At 40.9% G+C, this 17,273-nt stretch overlaps 1 protein-coding gene across 4 annotated transcripts in view; it reads left to right on the forward strand.

Annotated features, from left to right (window-relative positions):
• Positions 1–17,273, forward strand: part of slc12a2 (solute carrier family 12 member 2) — a 198,868-nt gene that overhangs the window by 173,541 nt on the left and 8,054 nt on the right. Inside the window, exons 19-26 of one of the 4 annotated variants that reach the window (XM_028804887.2) lie at positions 138–217; positions 3,181–3,324; positions 3,756–3,821; positions 11,385–11,507; positions 11,606–11,717; positions 12,734–12,820; positions 13,197–13,332; positions 14,030–14,097. In XM_028804887.2, the coding sequence (XP_028660720.1) occupies positions 138–217; positions 3,181–3,324; positions 3,756–3,821; positions 11,385–11,507; positions 11,606–11,717; positions 12,734–12,820; positions 13,197–13,332; positions 14,030–14,097 (816 nt within the window). The remainder of the gene's footprint in view (positions 1–137; positions 218–3,180; positions 3,325–3,755; positions 3,822–11,384; positions 11,508–11,605; positions 11,718–12,733; positions 12,821–13,196; positions 13,333–14,029; positions 14,098–17,273) is intronic. The other 3 variants (XM_028804888.2, XM_028804891.2, XM_051930209.1) reach the window with 3 other exon arrangements.

Genomic DNA, 17,273 nt, shown 5'->3' on the forward strand with positions numbered 1-17,273 from the left:
CTTAGACTACTTAATTGTTAGCAGTTGCCTGCTTTGTTATGCAGCATTAGTGTTTAAGAAAGCATCATACCTTTATATAATCATGTCATAACAATTCCAGCTGTGAACCCAATAACCACCGTCTCTCTATATTTCAGTGATGCCTTTGATTTTCAGTATGGAGTAGTTGTCATTAGGATGAAAGAAGGCCTTGATATATCCCACATTCAAGGACAAGGTAATCTTTCTTGAATTAGAAGAGTTCTTCATAATCATTTAATTCTATAACCACTCACACTATTGTTTAATCATAACACTTAAGGCAGGTAAATTTAATTGGAAGACAAGCTCTATTAACAAACAGTCAAGTTAGCATGCAAGAGTCAATTCCCCATGTTGGGTGGTGGTCAGATACGTATTAAGTCTGTTTATTAAGTCGTAACTAAGTCTCAAAACAAGTTTGCTCTCCATAACTTGAGGTAGAATTTCAGCAGACTACAAGCATCACTTTACACTCTTTGGATTCTCTTGTCAGGATGGCTTTATGTACACAATCATGTATAGGTAAATACACCTATGAAATGTTTTTTCTGTTTTAACATACTGTATGTGGACATCTCAGTATTTGATATCAATCAGTCAGTCAGTCATTATCCAACCCGCTATATCCTAACACAGGGTCACAGGGGTCTGCTGGAGCCAATCCCAGCCAACACAGGGTGCAAGGCAGGAACAAATCCCGGGCAGGGCGCCAGCCCACCGCAGGGCACACACACCCCCACACACTAGGGACAATGTAGGATCGCCAATGCACCTAACCTGCATGTCTTTGGACTGTGGGTGGAAACCGGAGCACCTGGAGGAAACCCACGCAGACACGTTCAGTTAAATAGTATTATTTCATAAAGGTGGTATAAATAAGAAACATCATGCTACATTTACATGCTGTAATTTAAATATAATAGAAAATTTTCCTTGTGGACACCCTGAGAAGTTAACCAAAATGACACCTTTTATTGGCTAACTAGAAAGATTGCAATATGCAAGCTTTTGAGGCAACTCAGGCCCCTTCTTCAGACAAGATTCTGAGAGAAGAACACAGGATGCCAAAAGAGGTCCCTAAGAAACCCACAGTTTCATCGCAGGACCACTCCTAAAGTTAATGTGTTTGAGTCTATGGTTAGAAAGAGGCAACACAAATTAGATCTACATAGAAGGTGTGCCAAGTCCTTTTTCTGTTTAGAAAGAACATCAGGGCAAGACTAAAGTTTGCCTATGAATATCTAGCCAAAAAGATCACTTCTAGAACAATACGTTCTGGGCAGACAAGGCAATGGCAGAAGTGTTTGGCTACAATACCAGAAGACTTGTTTCACGAAAACTAAATGAACCTGATAGCAGCTATAAAGCATTTTGGTGGAAATGTGCTGGTTTGGAGTTGCTTTGCTACATCATGGCCTGGGCATCTCACCATCTTAACATCCACTAGAAATTTTTCATGTGTGAGACCACCTGACAGAAGATTGAAGCTCAACTGAAAGTGGACTATGAAACTTAACAGTACAGTGGTACCTCGGTATACGCCTGCTTTGGAATAAGTCCAACTTGGTATACGTCCTGTTTGGATGCGAAAAATTTTGCTTGGAATACGACTTGCATGCTAGAACACCGCGTGTGGTATAGCGGGTCCGCGGCTTCAAAAAAAGGGCCAGGTTTTAACCCGTATAGCCGTGTCGATCTCCGTGGACGCGATTGCACTACCGCAGGGAAGTTAATGAGGTAGTTGGAGCGAGTCGCACCTGCACAGGTGGGCTGTGATCGGGAAGAGTGAGACTGCATTTTTAACGTCGGATTTTATCTGATTTATTTATTGTTGTTTTTATCCCCACAGAACACTTGTTTTTATGGATATTTGTTAAATAATTATTTATTGAAACCAGATGCACTACACTTTTTGTTTGGATACTGATTTTTGTTTTAAATAAAAGCACTTGGCATTCTTGCACTATCCCCTGGCTTCATTTGAGAATTGTCCTCATTTGTCAGCTCATCTCGGTGACATTACCGATGCTGTCGGGTTCAGGGCTTCCCATAAGGACGTATGGGAGTGTGGAGTAGACCTGCATCGTCACACTGCGCGCTACCCTACGCAGTCCATGAGCGTCAGTACGCCAGTTGCTAGTATTCAGTGAACAACCCGCGCTATAACTCTATGTGAATTTTCACGTGATTTTGTGTTTTTTTGCGTAAATTTGAATTGATTGTTGAAAAGTATGAAGGTGGCATGTGTATCCGGGACATGGCTGCTGCATACCGTATGCCAAGAACGACAGAATCTACGATTGTGAAAAACAAAGATGTTATTAAAAAGTAAAGTGAGGTTAAATTTTAATTTATTTAATCTAATTGCTTTTGTATTTATGTATTTTAGTATTAAGCAGTGTTTAAATTATTTTATACAACCCCATCAATGTATAACATGCCAATAACAATAGGATTTTTTTTTCATGGGAACGGATTAATCATTTTCCCTTCGTTTGGTATACGTCCTGTTTGTTATAAGTCAAAGGATCTGGAACAGATTAAGGATGTATACCGAGGTACCACTGTAATTCTAAACATATCAGTGTATCCATCAGGGAATGGCAGAAAAGAAAGAAATAAAGGGTTTCAGAATGGTTCAGTCAAAGCCCAGTTCTGAATCTCATTGAAATGCTGTGGAGGAATTTGAAACAGGCACCCAAAAACATCGCAAATCTCAAGCATTTTGCATGGAAGTTAGGGAGAAATTCTCTCCCAGTTGATATCTGAGCTTCCTAGACAGCTTCAGGAAATGTGTATCTGAGGGGTCAATGCCAGCTCTTAGAGTCCAGCTGTGCTTACTGGTTTCCACAGATGCAAATGGTATATCTGAAGAAATTACTGCAGTGTCAAATATTCATATATTCAGTGTCAAATATTGCCACTGCAGAAATCTGCATGGGAGGTGTGCTAAGGTGTGTGTGTTTTTTTCCCCAAATATCTTTGTTGTTTAAATAAGATCAAGTCTTGATATATCCACATATTTTAATTCATGGGGGTATACTTATTTTTTCATATGACTGTAACACTGTGCCCTTCTGTGTTATACTTTAGCTATAGCCAAATTTCTTTGTCATTGTTTGGTTTCTTACCCGTACTTATTTTTTCTTTGCTTTGCAGAAGAGCTCCTTTCTTCCCATGAAAAAACATCTGCTCCAAAGGACATTATATTAAGTGTAGATCATGGGAAGGAGTCCGATGCAGACTCCTCTAAAGTGTCATCTAAAGCCACCAGTGAGCATAACAGCCCCGCAGCGCACAAAGGTACACCATAAGATGAAGCTGCCTTGCCTTGCGTAGACGTGAAGTGTTGCACCTCAGTATTGAAAGCGTGGGTTTTCTGTCCATACACCAGAGACCTGCTGCACTCTCCACAACAAGTGTGGCAGTGCTGCAGCATGGTGCATCAGCGAGGACTCCCTTTGTCATATTTTTAAATTTACCTGCTATTTTTAGTACTTTAAGTGGCATTTTAGATATTGCTGTGTGTCTGTAAGTTTAATTTCCTTTCAGATAAACAAACATATATGTGTTCGTCACGGAGAGCTAATTTAATTCAAAATGGCCTGTGCAGCTGGGGAATATAACCTTGCCAGGCAGTTTGTTTCCCTTTGCTTTTGTTAGAAATTGCAGAGTATAAACATTGCTGCTGAACGTTAATATCCCTTTTGTTTGTTCTCTCAAACACTGTCCAGATGAAGAAGACGATGGCAAAGCTCCAACACAGCCACTGTTGAAACAAGGCAGGCATCCCATGCTTGGTATACACCCTTGCCGTTTGCCTCTCTGTCCTGGAGCGATCTGCCCTCTTTTCTTGAATTCTTTTTAGATTTTTCTAAATAGAAAATGTATCTTCTGAAGTGTTGTACATCTCCTCCTAACCGCTTTTCCTGTTCTGCTCTCTTTGTTTTCTACTTTTTGTTTTCACTACTAATTGGTCCAGAGGGCATTGTTGCTGAAGAATGCTAAAAGCACCCATTACTTCTGGGAATAGCACCCATTTTCTGCTCAAACTGTCTGCCTGTTGATAATTAAACTTTAGTTCCTCTTGAATTTGATGTTCATTTTTTTTTTATCCAGCCGGCTGGCTCCATCTCGGCCATCATGTCTCGTTTTCTTTATCTTGGCTTTTTACCTCCAATATACAATTACCTCACTCCTTACAGAGACGCTGCACTAATTGAAAGTGGCCTGCTCTACTAGAAGTGCTGCACCCACCATCTTTTTGCCTCTATATCTCCTGAGAATTAATTTTAATTGGCTCAAGTCAGATTCATTATTGATCGATATACTTGACCTCTCGCATGGTAAAAACATTTGGAGTTATATCGTGCTTCTTCCCAGCACAAGCAAATCAATTAATTTTTTTATATGTGCCCTTCATAAACCAAATATAATTAAGGTTCTTTAGGAAGCAAAAATGCCTACAATTTAAACTAACATGACAAAGTAAACTGAGTATGTGGTAAATTAAAAGGAGGCACACTGTTGAGGCTCGACCCAGTCACTTACAGTAAAGAAGGCCCTGAAGAGAGGAATCAATCGTAGGCATAACGAAATTGGGGGGGGGGGGGGCTGTAAGTGTGGTGTGAATATGACTGCTGGACTTGTCCAGATAGTCTTTGATAGAAACCCGCAAATAAATAGACATTTACCGACAACTGCACACGTCTTCGGAAATGGTGACAAGGCCAGTGACAGAGGATCAGGCAGATCAATATGAGACCATCAGTGATGACTGATGATGTGGAGTGTAGAGGCTTTCAAGTCGGCATGTGAAGCCAGTGTAGTTAGGCCCAATAAAGTGTGATCTGTTTGTTGCTGTTTCTATGCGTCCTACAACTCGAGCAGACATTTGAATTTCTTTCAATTTGTTAACAAGTTGTCCAGGAAAAGACGGTGAATTTCGTTACGTTTTGTGTTCAGCCAATGGAGGTTGACATTAATGTCACTCAGGCAGGCAGTCCGCTTGTCTACTCTTGATGTGCCTTCAGAAAGTATTCAGACCCCTTCACATTTTACACATTTTGCTTTGCTTCAGCCTTATGCTAACGATGTTTAAATTCATTCCCCCCCCCCACACATCAAGCCATACTTAATACCCAAAGACGACAAAGCAAAAATCAGACTTAATAAAGACTAGCAAAATACCCGCGCTTCGCAGCGGAGAAGTAGTGTGTTAAAGAGGTTATGAAAAAAAAAGGAAACATTTTAAAAATAACGTAACATGATTGTCAATGTAATTGTGTTGTCATTGTTATAACTGTTGCTGTTTTTTATATATATATATATATATATATATATATATATATATATATATATATATATATATATATATATATATATATATATAATATACACACACACATAAACATTTATATACATATACATATATATACATATCTACATATACACATCTACATATATATACACACATACATAAACACACACATAAGACTTACTGAGTGAAACGGGCTTTCATTGACAATCATGTTACGTTATTTTTAAAATGTTTCCTTTTTTTTTCATAACCTCTTTAACACACTACTTCTCCGCTGCGAAGCGCGGGTATTTTGCTAGTATATATATATATATATATATATATACATATACACACATACATGCAGTTTTAATAACACAGAAATCAATATAAACATTAACATCATTATCATATGAGAATATGAAGTAATATATAAGAAGCACATTTCATATAAATATAAATTATTAAACAGTAAAATCTTCTTCTGTAATTTGGTACCGTGGCAATTTGTGTGTCTGTCCAGGATTTAAAATGACCTGTAGCTCGCAAACCGTTTCACCTATACACTTGAAATGTGGTACACATATAGTACGTCACGTGTACTATCCGCTTTATGGGTGATGATTGTTTTAGTCTTTTTATCTTTATTTTATTTTATTGTAGAATCAACTCCTATCTGCGCACAGCAGGGCAGCCGTGGGCGGATGCGTATGGTGTATTCACTCCATGTTATCGTGCATTGCGCTGTCACTGGTATTTTGATAAAAGAATTTGAACAACATATAAGAAGCGTATAAATTATTAAACAGTAAAACATTAACATTTAAGAAGTAAAGTTACATGAAGTACTACTGCAGTGCCTTCAGGTATACCTCATTTTTTCTTTGCCCATTACATGCTTAAATGTATACATTTTTTGGTGTACCTACCCGAGAACACGCGACATATAACCGACCGTGGGAGAAGCATGGATTTTAAACACGCGTTGAGTTCATCTGCTGGTCTCCCTCGTGGAATAACTGGTAATGTTTGACTAAAATCTACAGCGAGTAAAACGACATTACCTCCTATTTTTTTTTTACGATCTCTGAGATGTTGCTTTTTTCGGTTCAAGGCTTCATAAGCTCTTTTATGTTGTATGGTGTACTTATCCCAAACCATCATCTTTGAATGTTGCAAGACTGTCGCCTTGTATGTAGATCGGGGTAATTACATTCATTGCATTCCGAGTCTGAATCACAATGTGATTGTATGGGTGGTTACCTGGCACTGTAGGGTTGCCACCCGTCCTTTAAAATACGGAATCGTGCCGCGTTTGAGAATGAAATTGCGCGTCCCGTTTTGAATCAATACTGGACGGGATTTATCCCGTATTTTTTGTATCATTTTTTTTTTAAAGCAGCGTCTCATGCAAATCATCCCACACGCATTTTATGAAGATGCCTCCTTTCCTACTTTTGATTGGGTAATACTTGATGTCATCGTTAGTTTGATTGGTGTTTTTAACTGTCCAGTGAGGAGGGCGTGTCTTTTAAGTACAGTCTGCAAAGTGTTGGCACTGAGATGTGGCGTCAGCGCCATACTTGAAGCCCCTAACGTTGCGGTCAGCAAGTCGGCTAACATCCGCCATGTGCCGTCTTTCAGTTGCGAGAAGCAGATCATAGAATGGTTGAAACTGTTGCCCCTAACGTTGCGCCACGGCGTGTGGTTCGTTTATACCTCGTGTGTTCTCATTAAACTTTTATCTCGCGAATATGTTATTGCAATCCGTAGCGGGAGCGTTTCTATAAACTTAATTTAAAGTTACGTTTTACACCGTGCTTTGTTTCCCTTATGAACATGCTTGTATGCTTAACTCGCTCTGTTCTCAATTGTTTAATTAATTTTTTGCTCTTAGCTGTTCGCGGCTCTTCCTCCATTTCCCCCTACTTCGTTCTTTTATCTCGCGAATATGTTATTGCAATCCTTAATGGGAGCGTTTCAATAAACTGATTGAAAATAGTTTTGCATTTACCTTTTTAGTAAAAGGCGAGCTTTTAAGCCTGAGAAATCAGCCCGTAAATGCACACGTTTAATTGCACATGTGTTAATATGTATGGTTACACAGTATTAAAAGACAGTGAACAACGTCAGTTACCTTTGTTCCCGCGTTTGATAAAAGGTGAGCTTTTAAGCCTGAGAAATCACCCCGTAAATGCACACGTTTAATTGCACATGTGTTAATATGTATGCTTACACAGTATTAAAAGACAGTCAAAAATTAACGTCATTTACCTTTGTTCCCGCGTGTGACTCGTGCTGTAAATCTCTTCCTTGTTTTTAGTTCACGTGATTACGTAGGAGGCGTGATGACGCGATACGTGACTCCGCCTCCTCCATTACAGTGTATGGACAAAAAATATGTTCCAGTTATGACCATTACGCTTTGAATTTCGAAATGAAACCTGCCTAACTTTTGTAAGTAAGCTGTAAGGAATGAGCCTGCCAAATTTCAGCCTTCCACCTACACGGGAAGTTGGAGAATTAGTGATGAGTGAGTCAGTCAGTCAGTGAGGGCTTTGCCTTTTATTATTATAGATTAAAAAAAAGTGAATCATCCCATTGACACAAGTATTCAGACCCTTTACTCAGTACTTCATTGAAGCCCCTTTAGCAGTGATTCCAACCCAGAGTCTTCTTGGGTCAGACGCAACAAACTTCACACACCTGGATTTGGAAATTTCCCAGGATTCTTTTGTGTAGACCCTTTTATGCTCTCTCAAATTGGATGGAGATCCGCGGTGGTCTTAAGGACACTTCAGATCTTTTAAGTACCCTTAAAATTTCTCTCTGGTGCATCCCATTTTACTAATCATTATTGAGGTGTTTTTGTATTATTATTGGTTATTGAGATGTTTAATGATTATTGCATTATTATTCATTATTAAAATGTTTCTGCATCTTGTTCAATTGGGTTCAGGTCTGGACTGTGGCTGGGCTACTCGAGAACATTCCCAGAGTTGTTCCTAGCCCACTCCTGCATTATCTTTGCTTTGTGCTAAGGGTTGTTGTCCCATTGGAAGATGAATCTTGTGCCCTGTCTGAGATCCAGAGCCTCTGGAGCAGGTTCTCATTAAGGACATCTCTGTTCTTTGCTAGATTCAGCTTTCCCTCAACCAGGACTAGTCTCCCATTGCCCAACGTCACAGCATGATTTTGTCACCATCATGCTTCACAGTTGGAATGCTATTGTGCAGGTGATGGGCAATGCCTGGTTTGCTCCGGACATGATGCTAAGCTTAGTTTTATCAGGCCAGAGATTCTTCTTTCTTGCAGTCTGAGGTATTTTATGTGCCTTTTCACAAACTCCAAGCAGGCTTCTATGTGTCTTTTACTGAGGAGAGGTTTCTGTCTGGTCACTATGACATAAGTCCAAATCGGTGTTGCAGTGATGGTTGTCCTTCTGGAAGTTTCTCCCATCTCCACACAGGGTCCCTGGAGCTCAGTCAGAGTGACCATCAGTTTCTAGGTCACCACTCCTACCATGACCCTCCTCCCATGATTGCTCAGTTTGGTCAGGTGGCCAGCTCTAGAAAGAGACATGCTTGATCAAAACTTGTTCCATTTAAAAATTATGAAGGCATCTGTGTTCTTAAGAACCTTCAGTACTGCAGGAATGTTTTGTAGCTTTCCCCAGATCTGTGTCTTGATGCAGTCCTGTCCCTGTGCTCTGCAGTCAAGTCCTTCAACCTCAATCCTTCAAGGCTTGGTTTTTGCTCTGATACACATTGTCACCTGTGGGATCATCTACTGACAGGTGTGTGCATTTCCTAATCATGTCCAATAACTGACTTGACCACAGGTAGACTCTAAACAAGGTGCAGAAACATCTCAACAATGACCAATGCAATGGGAAGCACCAGAGCCAAATTTTAAGTGACCTTAAAGATCTGAAGTGTCCTTAAGACCTGTCCACTGATGGTCTTCATCGAACCTTGACAGAGCTTGAAAGGATATGCAGAGAAGAATGGCAGAACAAATCCCAAATCCAGGTCTGCAATGTTCGTCACATGAAACTCATGAAGACTCCAGGCTGTAATGGCAGTCAGAGGCACTTCAACTAATTACTCAGTAAAGGGTCTGAATACTTGTGTTAATGTGAAGTTTCAGTTTTTTATTTTTAATTAATTTGCCAAAATGTTTTAAATCTTGTTTTCACTTTTGTCATTGTGGGGTACTGAGTGTTACTTGATGAGGGGGAAAAAAATTAATTTAAAAAATTGTAACAGAAGGCTGCAACATAACAACAAAATGTGTAAAAAGTGAAGGGCTCTGAATATTTAGTGCATCCTCTCTAGTGCTCATAAAGGACATGCTTACAAATCCAGTATCTCAACAACATGGTAACACAACTGGAACAGTGCAGGAGAGAAGTTGCAGCTGCAGAGCTTGGTTTGTGTGCATCAATGAAAGACAGATGTGCATCATGGAGTAGCACAATCCACGTTATTTTAGCACAGCCTCCTAGTTAACAGTCTCAAAAGCAGCAGTGAGGTGGACAGCAGTCACAAAGTGGAGAAATGCTGAGCCAGTTGGGGAAACTCTGCCAATCACACACAGTTCACCAGGGGGGACTGGCAGGTCGCAAAGACAGTTTCACGGGAAAAAGTGGGTTGCAATGCCAGAAAGGTTGAGAAAGAAGTACATGAAACTACAGGTAGATGGATGTTATTCAGGGTAGATTGGGCTAGAAATTGTCTCCTTTTCAGAGATCATTTTTTGCAAACTTGAATACTGCAGGGATGTGATCGTACAGAAGAGACAGATAAATTGTTTCATGAATGGGGCAATACTGGAGACTATGGGTAGGTGGAAGACGCACTGTGCATGTGTTCACGTTAGAAAGAGAGATGTTCAGAAAAATCAAATGTGGAGAAGGTAAGAAGAGAGTAAGAGGTGTGAGAGACTTATGAAAACAAGTAAAATAGGCTAGAAGAGACAGCAACAAAGCCAAGAGTGTCAAGCTGATCTTTTCTCTAGGTGTTCTAGTCAGTAATCTTCAAAGGGAATGTCTTACTCCTTTAATAGGTGCAGGCCAGAAAGGGTGGAGGTTAAACAAGATACTCAGAAATGCTGAAATAGCCAAAGATAGTAAGGTCAGGTGATGAAATGGTAATAGATTCTGTTCCATGAGACTAAAGACGTCCAGTCTCATGAGTTCAGGAGGAGGTAAGGATGTGAGAAAAGTCATTTAGTCACATTGCGGTCACTGAGAATTTGAATATTGTCTCAAACTCTGTGAATTCTGATGTCAAGGGAGAATTCTGCATGAAGGATGAGACAGTACAAGAGCAAAGAGGCTTAATGGAAAAATGTTCCGGTAACCTGTAGGATGGAAAGGAGAGCGAGAAGTCATTCAAAGACCAGATTTAAGATTTGAGTAACCGTAACTCATGTCCTCAGTGCTAGCCAAACTGTGTGCGTGAACAAAACCATAGTCCTTAGGGATGGCCGTGTTGTTCTGATTTGGGCGCCAGCTTTCTGTATGAAAAATCAATTTTAGAAGATGCTGTGGGGTCATTAAAGAGAGGAAATTTAGGCACAAGGGAGTAGCAGTTATGAGGAGTGAATAGTGAGAGGCTTTAGCTACAGAAGCAAGTTTGATCAAGGCATCGTTACATTAGGACCCCCTGGTGAAAGCTCCAGATTTACTGAATAATTAAATAAGAAGAAATCTAAACAGAATTCCACACGATACATTTCTACACATTTATATGCAGAATTACTGTTTGTTTATGTTGTTTAACAGTAAAAGTACACTGAAACAGACAGCATTTCATATCCACCAGGCTTAAAAGAAGGCCCGGCTTGTGCCACATTACCTCCTCTAAATAACCTGCATCCCAATGTAGTGGGCAGAGATCTCCCGCCATGATAAGCCCGTGGGCGTTTTCTTTCTTTATTCCTCTGTCCTCCTTGCTTTTTAAGTGTTTGGGTGAAGCTGGGTGAACTAAGGCTGCATGAGTGTTTTTGTACGCCCTTGACCAAAGCTTGCATTGTAAGTCATCTGCCATCATTTCCACAGAAGCCAAGAGCCCTGCCACTCCTCTGAATGTTGTGGACCAGAAGCTTCTTGAAGCCAGCCGACAGTTCCAAAAGAAACAAGGCAAAGGAACAATAGATGTCTGGTGGTTGTTTGACGATGGCGGTAAGCTGTTATGTCTTCCATGTGCTCACATGTATTCCATGTGCTCTGCACAAATAGGTTTATTTTATCAACTGGTCTCTCTTGCTTACTTCTGAAAGGTCTGACGCTTCTAATCCCTTATCTACTCACAAATAAGAAGAAATGGGATGAATGCAAGATCCGAGTGTTCATTGGGGGGAAAATAAATAGGATAGACCACGACAGGAGAACGTAAGTAGCTACTTTTCTTTCTTCCTTCAATGATGCACTCACTACAGGAGCAGTAAACACATTGCCATGCTTTCCAAATGTGATGGGATGGGATGGGATGGGATGGGATGGGATGGGATGGGGCGCTTGTTTGTTGAGTAAAGGGAAATGCAAAATGTGCGCAGTACATCTGAAGCTCCCTTAACAACATGTCCTTTGCCCATGAAACTGTGCTGTAGTTACCTGCTGTGAATTGTATGCTGCTATTTTGTCTCCGGCCACGTTGCACATATTACCAAGTTATTATCCCCCCATAATAATGTGTCCTGTAGGGAGTAGCGGCTCCATGAATGAGCCAGGATCAGTGCACTGTGGAAAGGCATAATGGGGACAAAATCGCTACAACAGATACAAAACAAAGCACAACACAAATAAAGCGGCTATACGTAACGTGCACTAAAGGGTCATACAGAGTACAAATTCACAGCCAGGCTGTTTTAGGTGTCACCCAGTAGAAGTCGACAGAGATGATTGCAGAGGTTAGCTCTTCTCTCCAGATGCTGTTGTAGTGTTGCTGTGCTCTTGTTCAGTATTACATACACTGCCCGCTGAGATGGGTCAAATGCTGCAGCAAAATGCTTCTTTCTTATCTCATGGAAAAGAACATTTGATGAAGATCTCAACTTCCTGGATTAAAGTTTACTGTAATAATTGATCTGGAACATAATGGAGATGGCATCTCCTCTCATTACTGATGATGTATTTCTGCGCAAGCCGCTGTGACACTTCCATGTTTGTTTCTCTTCTCTGTGCTCGAGTTCTTTTAAATTTCCAAATGTAATAATTATCTTTCTTAAATTCCTTCTTTTGACTGTCTTCAAGGGAAAGTACATGGAATTTTTATTAATTCATGTATTCACTTTGATCCCATGTTTGTACATACTGCACATTTTGTTACGTTTCTATTAATGTTTGTTTTTATGTCTGCATCTGTGTAAGAACTCTAAAAAATAAATTTAATGCGTATTCTTTTGCAGGATGGCTACGTTACTGAGCAAGTTCAGGATAGACTTCTCAGATATTATGGTCCTTGGTGACATCAATACCAAGCCAAAGAAAGAAAAGTAAGGATGGCAGTTACTTAAGAGTTTTTCTTTATGTTAAGTAGCACGGCTGCTAATAAAACAAGAAAGTTATGGACCAAGGTAGAATTATTTTTTTTTTTGCATGAAACGTTTACATGGATCAAACCTCCTGAGTGTTGTAGTAGTAATAATAATAATAATAATAATTCTTTGCATTTATATAGCGCTTTTCTCACTACTCAAAGCGCTTAGCAATTGCAGGTTAAGGGCCTTGCTCAAGGGCCCAAAAGAGCAGAGTCCCTATTGGCATTTACGGGATTCGAACCGGCAACCTTCCGATTGCCAGTGCAGATCCCAAGCCTCAGAGCCACCACTCGTAAGACGAGTCCAATTTGCTCTTTTTCTCTCTTCCCAGCATTGCAGCATTTGAGGAAATGATAGAGCCATTCCGGCTTAACGAAGATGAGATGGAGCAGGAGGCTGCAGATAAAATGAAGTCTGAGGAACCATGGAGGATTACAGATAATGAACTTGAACTTTACAAAATCAAGGTTAGCTGCTTGTTATTGTGCGTGTTTTCCACCACGTCCTTCTGAATTTATACTTTGATCTTGGATGGAGTGCTAATAACTAATTTGCTTTTCCATCTTAAGTTTTTTGAAGTTAATTTGAAGTATGTGTGCACAAAAGCGCTGAGCAACTTTGCTGGAATAAAGTGTACAGAGACATGGCTAGTAGAAGTTCTGTGGTTCACAGTTTCGACTGGTGTGTTGGGTGCCTTGCTCACATTTCCTTGTACTGTGTATGCTGCCATGATGCTGATGGTCTCCCCATCTTAACAGCTTCATGACAGTTGCAAATGGAACCCAGCATGCTTAGTGATTGTACCCCTTGAAATTTTTGAGACACTCTTGTGCTTCCAGAAGTGAATCTGTGGACCCTTGATGAGTTCTCTTCACCTTTCCAGATAATGTGTTTCATGTTGGTGTTGTAGTGTAGTGACTAAGGCGTTGGACTCCAAGGACCCCTAGAGTGTTGTGCCATCTCCCACCTCTGACTCCATGTCTTGCCTTCAGCAAATCGTTTAACCTGCCTGTCCTGCAACTTCATATGTTAAAGTATGCCATGTTTCATTCGCCATAGAACGATGTTGGGAAGATCAAATCTCTTCTTGTGTATCTCTGCTCTTTATATTTGATTTGTATTATTAATGTTTTTTTTTTTTGTTTGTTTTTTTTGTAATGTCAGTCCTATCGGCAAATCAGGCTGAATGAACTGCTGAAGGAACATTCAAGCACCGCTAATCTGATTGTCATGTAAGTATCTTCCTGCATTATTAAAAAAGATGTATTCTGGGACAGTTCAGTGTGTCTTTTGAAATTCAGTCTGCAGTACTTGGCAGCTAGGTGGGCACACGCCCTGTTTGTATGGAGGCAGAATTAAGTGGCTTGCACTGAGCAGCCATACTGCCTGCGCTTCCGAACAGGTAATCCAAATGCTAAGCTTGTTCAGGCCCGGCCAGTACTTAGATGGGACACCAACCAGGGAAAGCTTGGGTTGCTGCTGGAAGAGGTGTTGGTGAGGCCAGCAGGGGACACTTACTGTGTGGTCTGTGTGTGGATCCCAGTGCCCCAGGGCAGTGACAAGGACACTCTACTGTAAAAATTGGTGCCACCCTTTGGATGAGACATAAAACCGAGGTCTTGACTTTTACCCCAATGTCCTGGCTAAATTGCCTAGGATGGCCTTGTCTATTCTGATGCCCAATCATTCCCTGTCTCCAGCTAGCTAACCGTCTTTCTCACCCCTTCAACACCCAATAGCTAATGTCTGGTGAGCATACTGGCATAGAAATGGCTGACATTGCATCACACAGGTGGATGCTATACATTACTGGCGATTATAGTCACTCCTCGACGGTCTATAGAAATGTAACTAACAGCAGTGGGATTCTGACATTGGTTACTCTTAACCGTCCTCCACTTAAGCCCCCCTGTTAAAATACTTACAGTACATTAAGTAACGGATAACATACATCTACCTCAATTAAAGTAAAAAAGTGCAAAGTGGGCAAAGGGAACGTCAGTTATAAATACAAGATGGGAGACACTGTCCTAAAGGAAGCAACATCTAAAAAGGATTTAAGGGTTTGTTTATCTTGATACAACACGTTCAAAATCTATGTAAAGTGCAGCAGTGATTTAGGGCTCATTTATACTTCACACTGAGAACGCGTACGCGCCCACATCATGGCCACCATGCATTCTCAGCATTCATTTGATGCGTCCTCTGAGCAGGTCCTCAGAAATTAACGTGACGTGTGCGCGAGTTGCAGTACCAGCAAAAAGTCGGGGGGCGCAGTGTGCTAAAAGTTGGAATGTGACGTCAGTCTCTGGTTACTATCTACATGTGACAGAAAGCTGCTTTGTGGATCCTACGAGATCGGTGTGCGCGCTTCGATATTTGATAAATGGTTCGATGTGGTGAAGCAAAATGCCGACATACAGATGTATTCGTGGTGCTTTTATATTCAAGCGTCGCATATTCCTGATCGTAATGACACGATACGTTTTAAAAGTCTCACATGCCATCTTTTGTGCCTTTTTTTTTTTCTAGAGCTTCCTCTGCTCCTGACAGCAGCGAATCACCAGCAATAGATCGCCACACTGAGCACATTAAATGTATGATATTCCAACTCTGTGCACATTTAGAATCCTTAGATTTATACTTGATATCACATTCATGATGAAAAGCATTAAAGTATGTATGTTACATTTTACAGATAAATCGGTAATTTCGTTTAAATAATGAATACTGTTAATAATTACACACATGGGGTGACACAGTGGCGGAGCGTTAGCGCTGCTGTCTTGCAGGGAGTCACGTCGCTGGTATTCCCTAACTGGAGTTTACACGTTTTCCTGCTGGGTTTCCTCAGTGTGCTCCAGTTTCCTTCCAAAGATATGCAGATTTGGGGATTTGGTACCGCTAAAATGACGCTAGTGTGTATGTGTGTGCTTGTATTCACCTTGCGATGAGCTGAGGCCTCGTCCAGGGATTGTTTGTCACTCATGCCCAATGCTTGCTGGAATGGACACATCCCTGGATTTAATCAATAAACATCTTTTTCAGAGACATTGCGGTAAGGTGTCATCGGAATTTAATGGGTGTTCAGGCAATTCACAACACAGAGAAGCCGAACCTGTTCTCACTGTGATAATATCTCGCACTGCCACCTGGCGGATTCCTCCAGATTTACATAAAGTACGTGCGCAAGTATAAACACTTCAACGCTTGGGTAGCAGGAGCATCCGCTGCAGCATGCGTCGCGTGAAGTATAAATCCCGGCCTAAAAGGCAAATCAAATATTAGGCCATATTACCAAAACTATTGAATACAAGTCAAGGGATGTTACGCTCAGACTAAATAACACACTAGCGAGATCGCGTCTGGAGTATTGTGTGCAGTTCTGGTCACAGCAGTACTTACAGAGCTGAACTATCTCGGGACCTGAGGACATGTCCTGCTGTGACAGACGAGGTCTTCAAAATTCTCAAAAGGCATTCGTAACATAGATCCAGCAGACTTCTTTCAACTTAAGGGGGAAATCACACACTTGAGGACATCACTGGCAGTTTAGGGGGAGTGCATTTAGGACTGAAGTCAGGAAGCACATCTTTACACAGACAAGAAACCTTAACCTTTATGGAGGGAGTATCCAGAGGAGATCCTGGACCACTGACAGTAGCGGTCAGCTAAACAGAGGAGCTTCTGCCAGCTTTGTCTCGTTGACTATTCTCGGCTCTTTCAGTTTTCTTCATTGCTCTTACCCGGCCATCCTAGAGTAGTTCTAGTAAGTGTATCTCTGGATTTTCTCGTGCACTGCTATGTTATTGTTATTGCATTTTTCCAGATGGGACCTCACAGGTAGGAGAGATGTGTGTTTATCTGTCTGAAGCCTCCGCTCTTCTGTGTACAGCAGGCTGTGTAAACTCAACTACTGGTAGCTTTTGAATTGCTTAACTGTGCCTTGTAAGAGGGTTCAGTTCTTCGACCAGTTCTCCCATTTGAGCGAATAGCTAGCTAACTAACTAACTAACTGATGAAATTCTAAACTGAATGTTAGTTCTCATTGATGTTTTTCTTTCAAAGTGTTGAAACTCCAATTACTTTTTTTGATGTAATGTTTTATGTTAGAAAGAAATCTTGAAAAGAAAAAAGTTGACTCTGCTATTTGCTTAAGTAATCGATTGCAACACTGCAATATTTGGCAGTTGCTCCTTTTGCAGCAGTGAGAAGTGCAAGTCCTCCTAAGTAAGTGTGTCCCAGCTGTGCGCCCCGTCAGTGGGATGTTGGCTGTCCTGCGTTGGTCACATGATGCTGTACCCCACAGTTGTTACGCAGCACCACCCTTCCTCAATCAGACTGAAGCAGGACTTCCACAAGAGACTTTCACCCATTTTGTCCTCCAGCTATGCCAGGGTTACTTTAG

The sequence above is a fragment of the Erpetoichthys calabaricus genome, chromosome 7 (assembly GCF_900747795.2).
Source record: "Erpetoichthys calabaricus chromosome 7, fErpCal1.3, whole genome shotgun sequence".
NCBI classification, from domain to species: domain Eukaryota; kingdom Metazoa; phylum Chordata; class Cladistia; order Polypteriformes; family Polypteridae; genus Erpetoichthys; species Erpetoichthys calabaricus.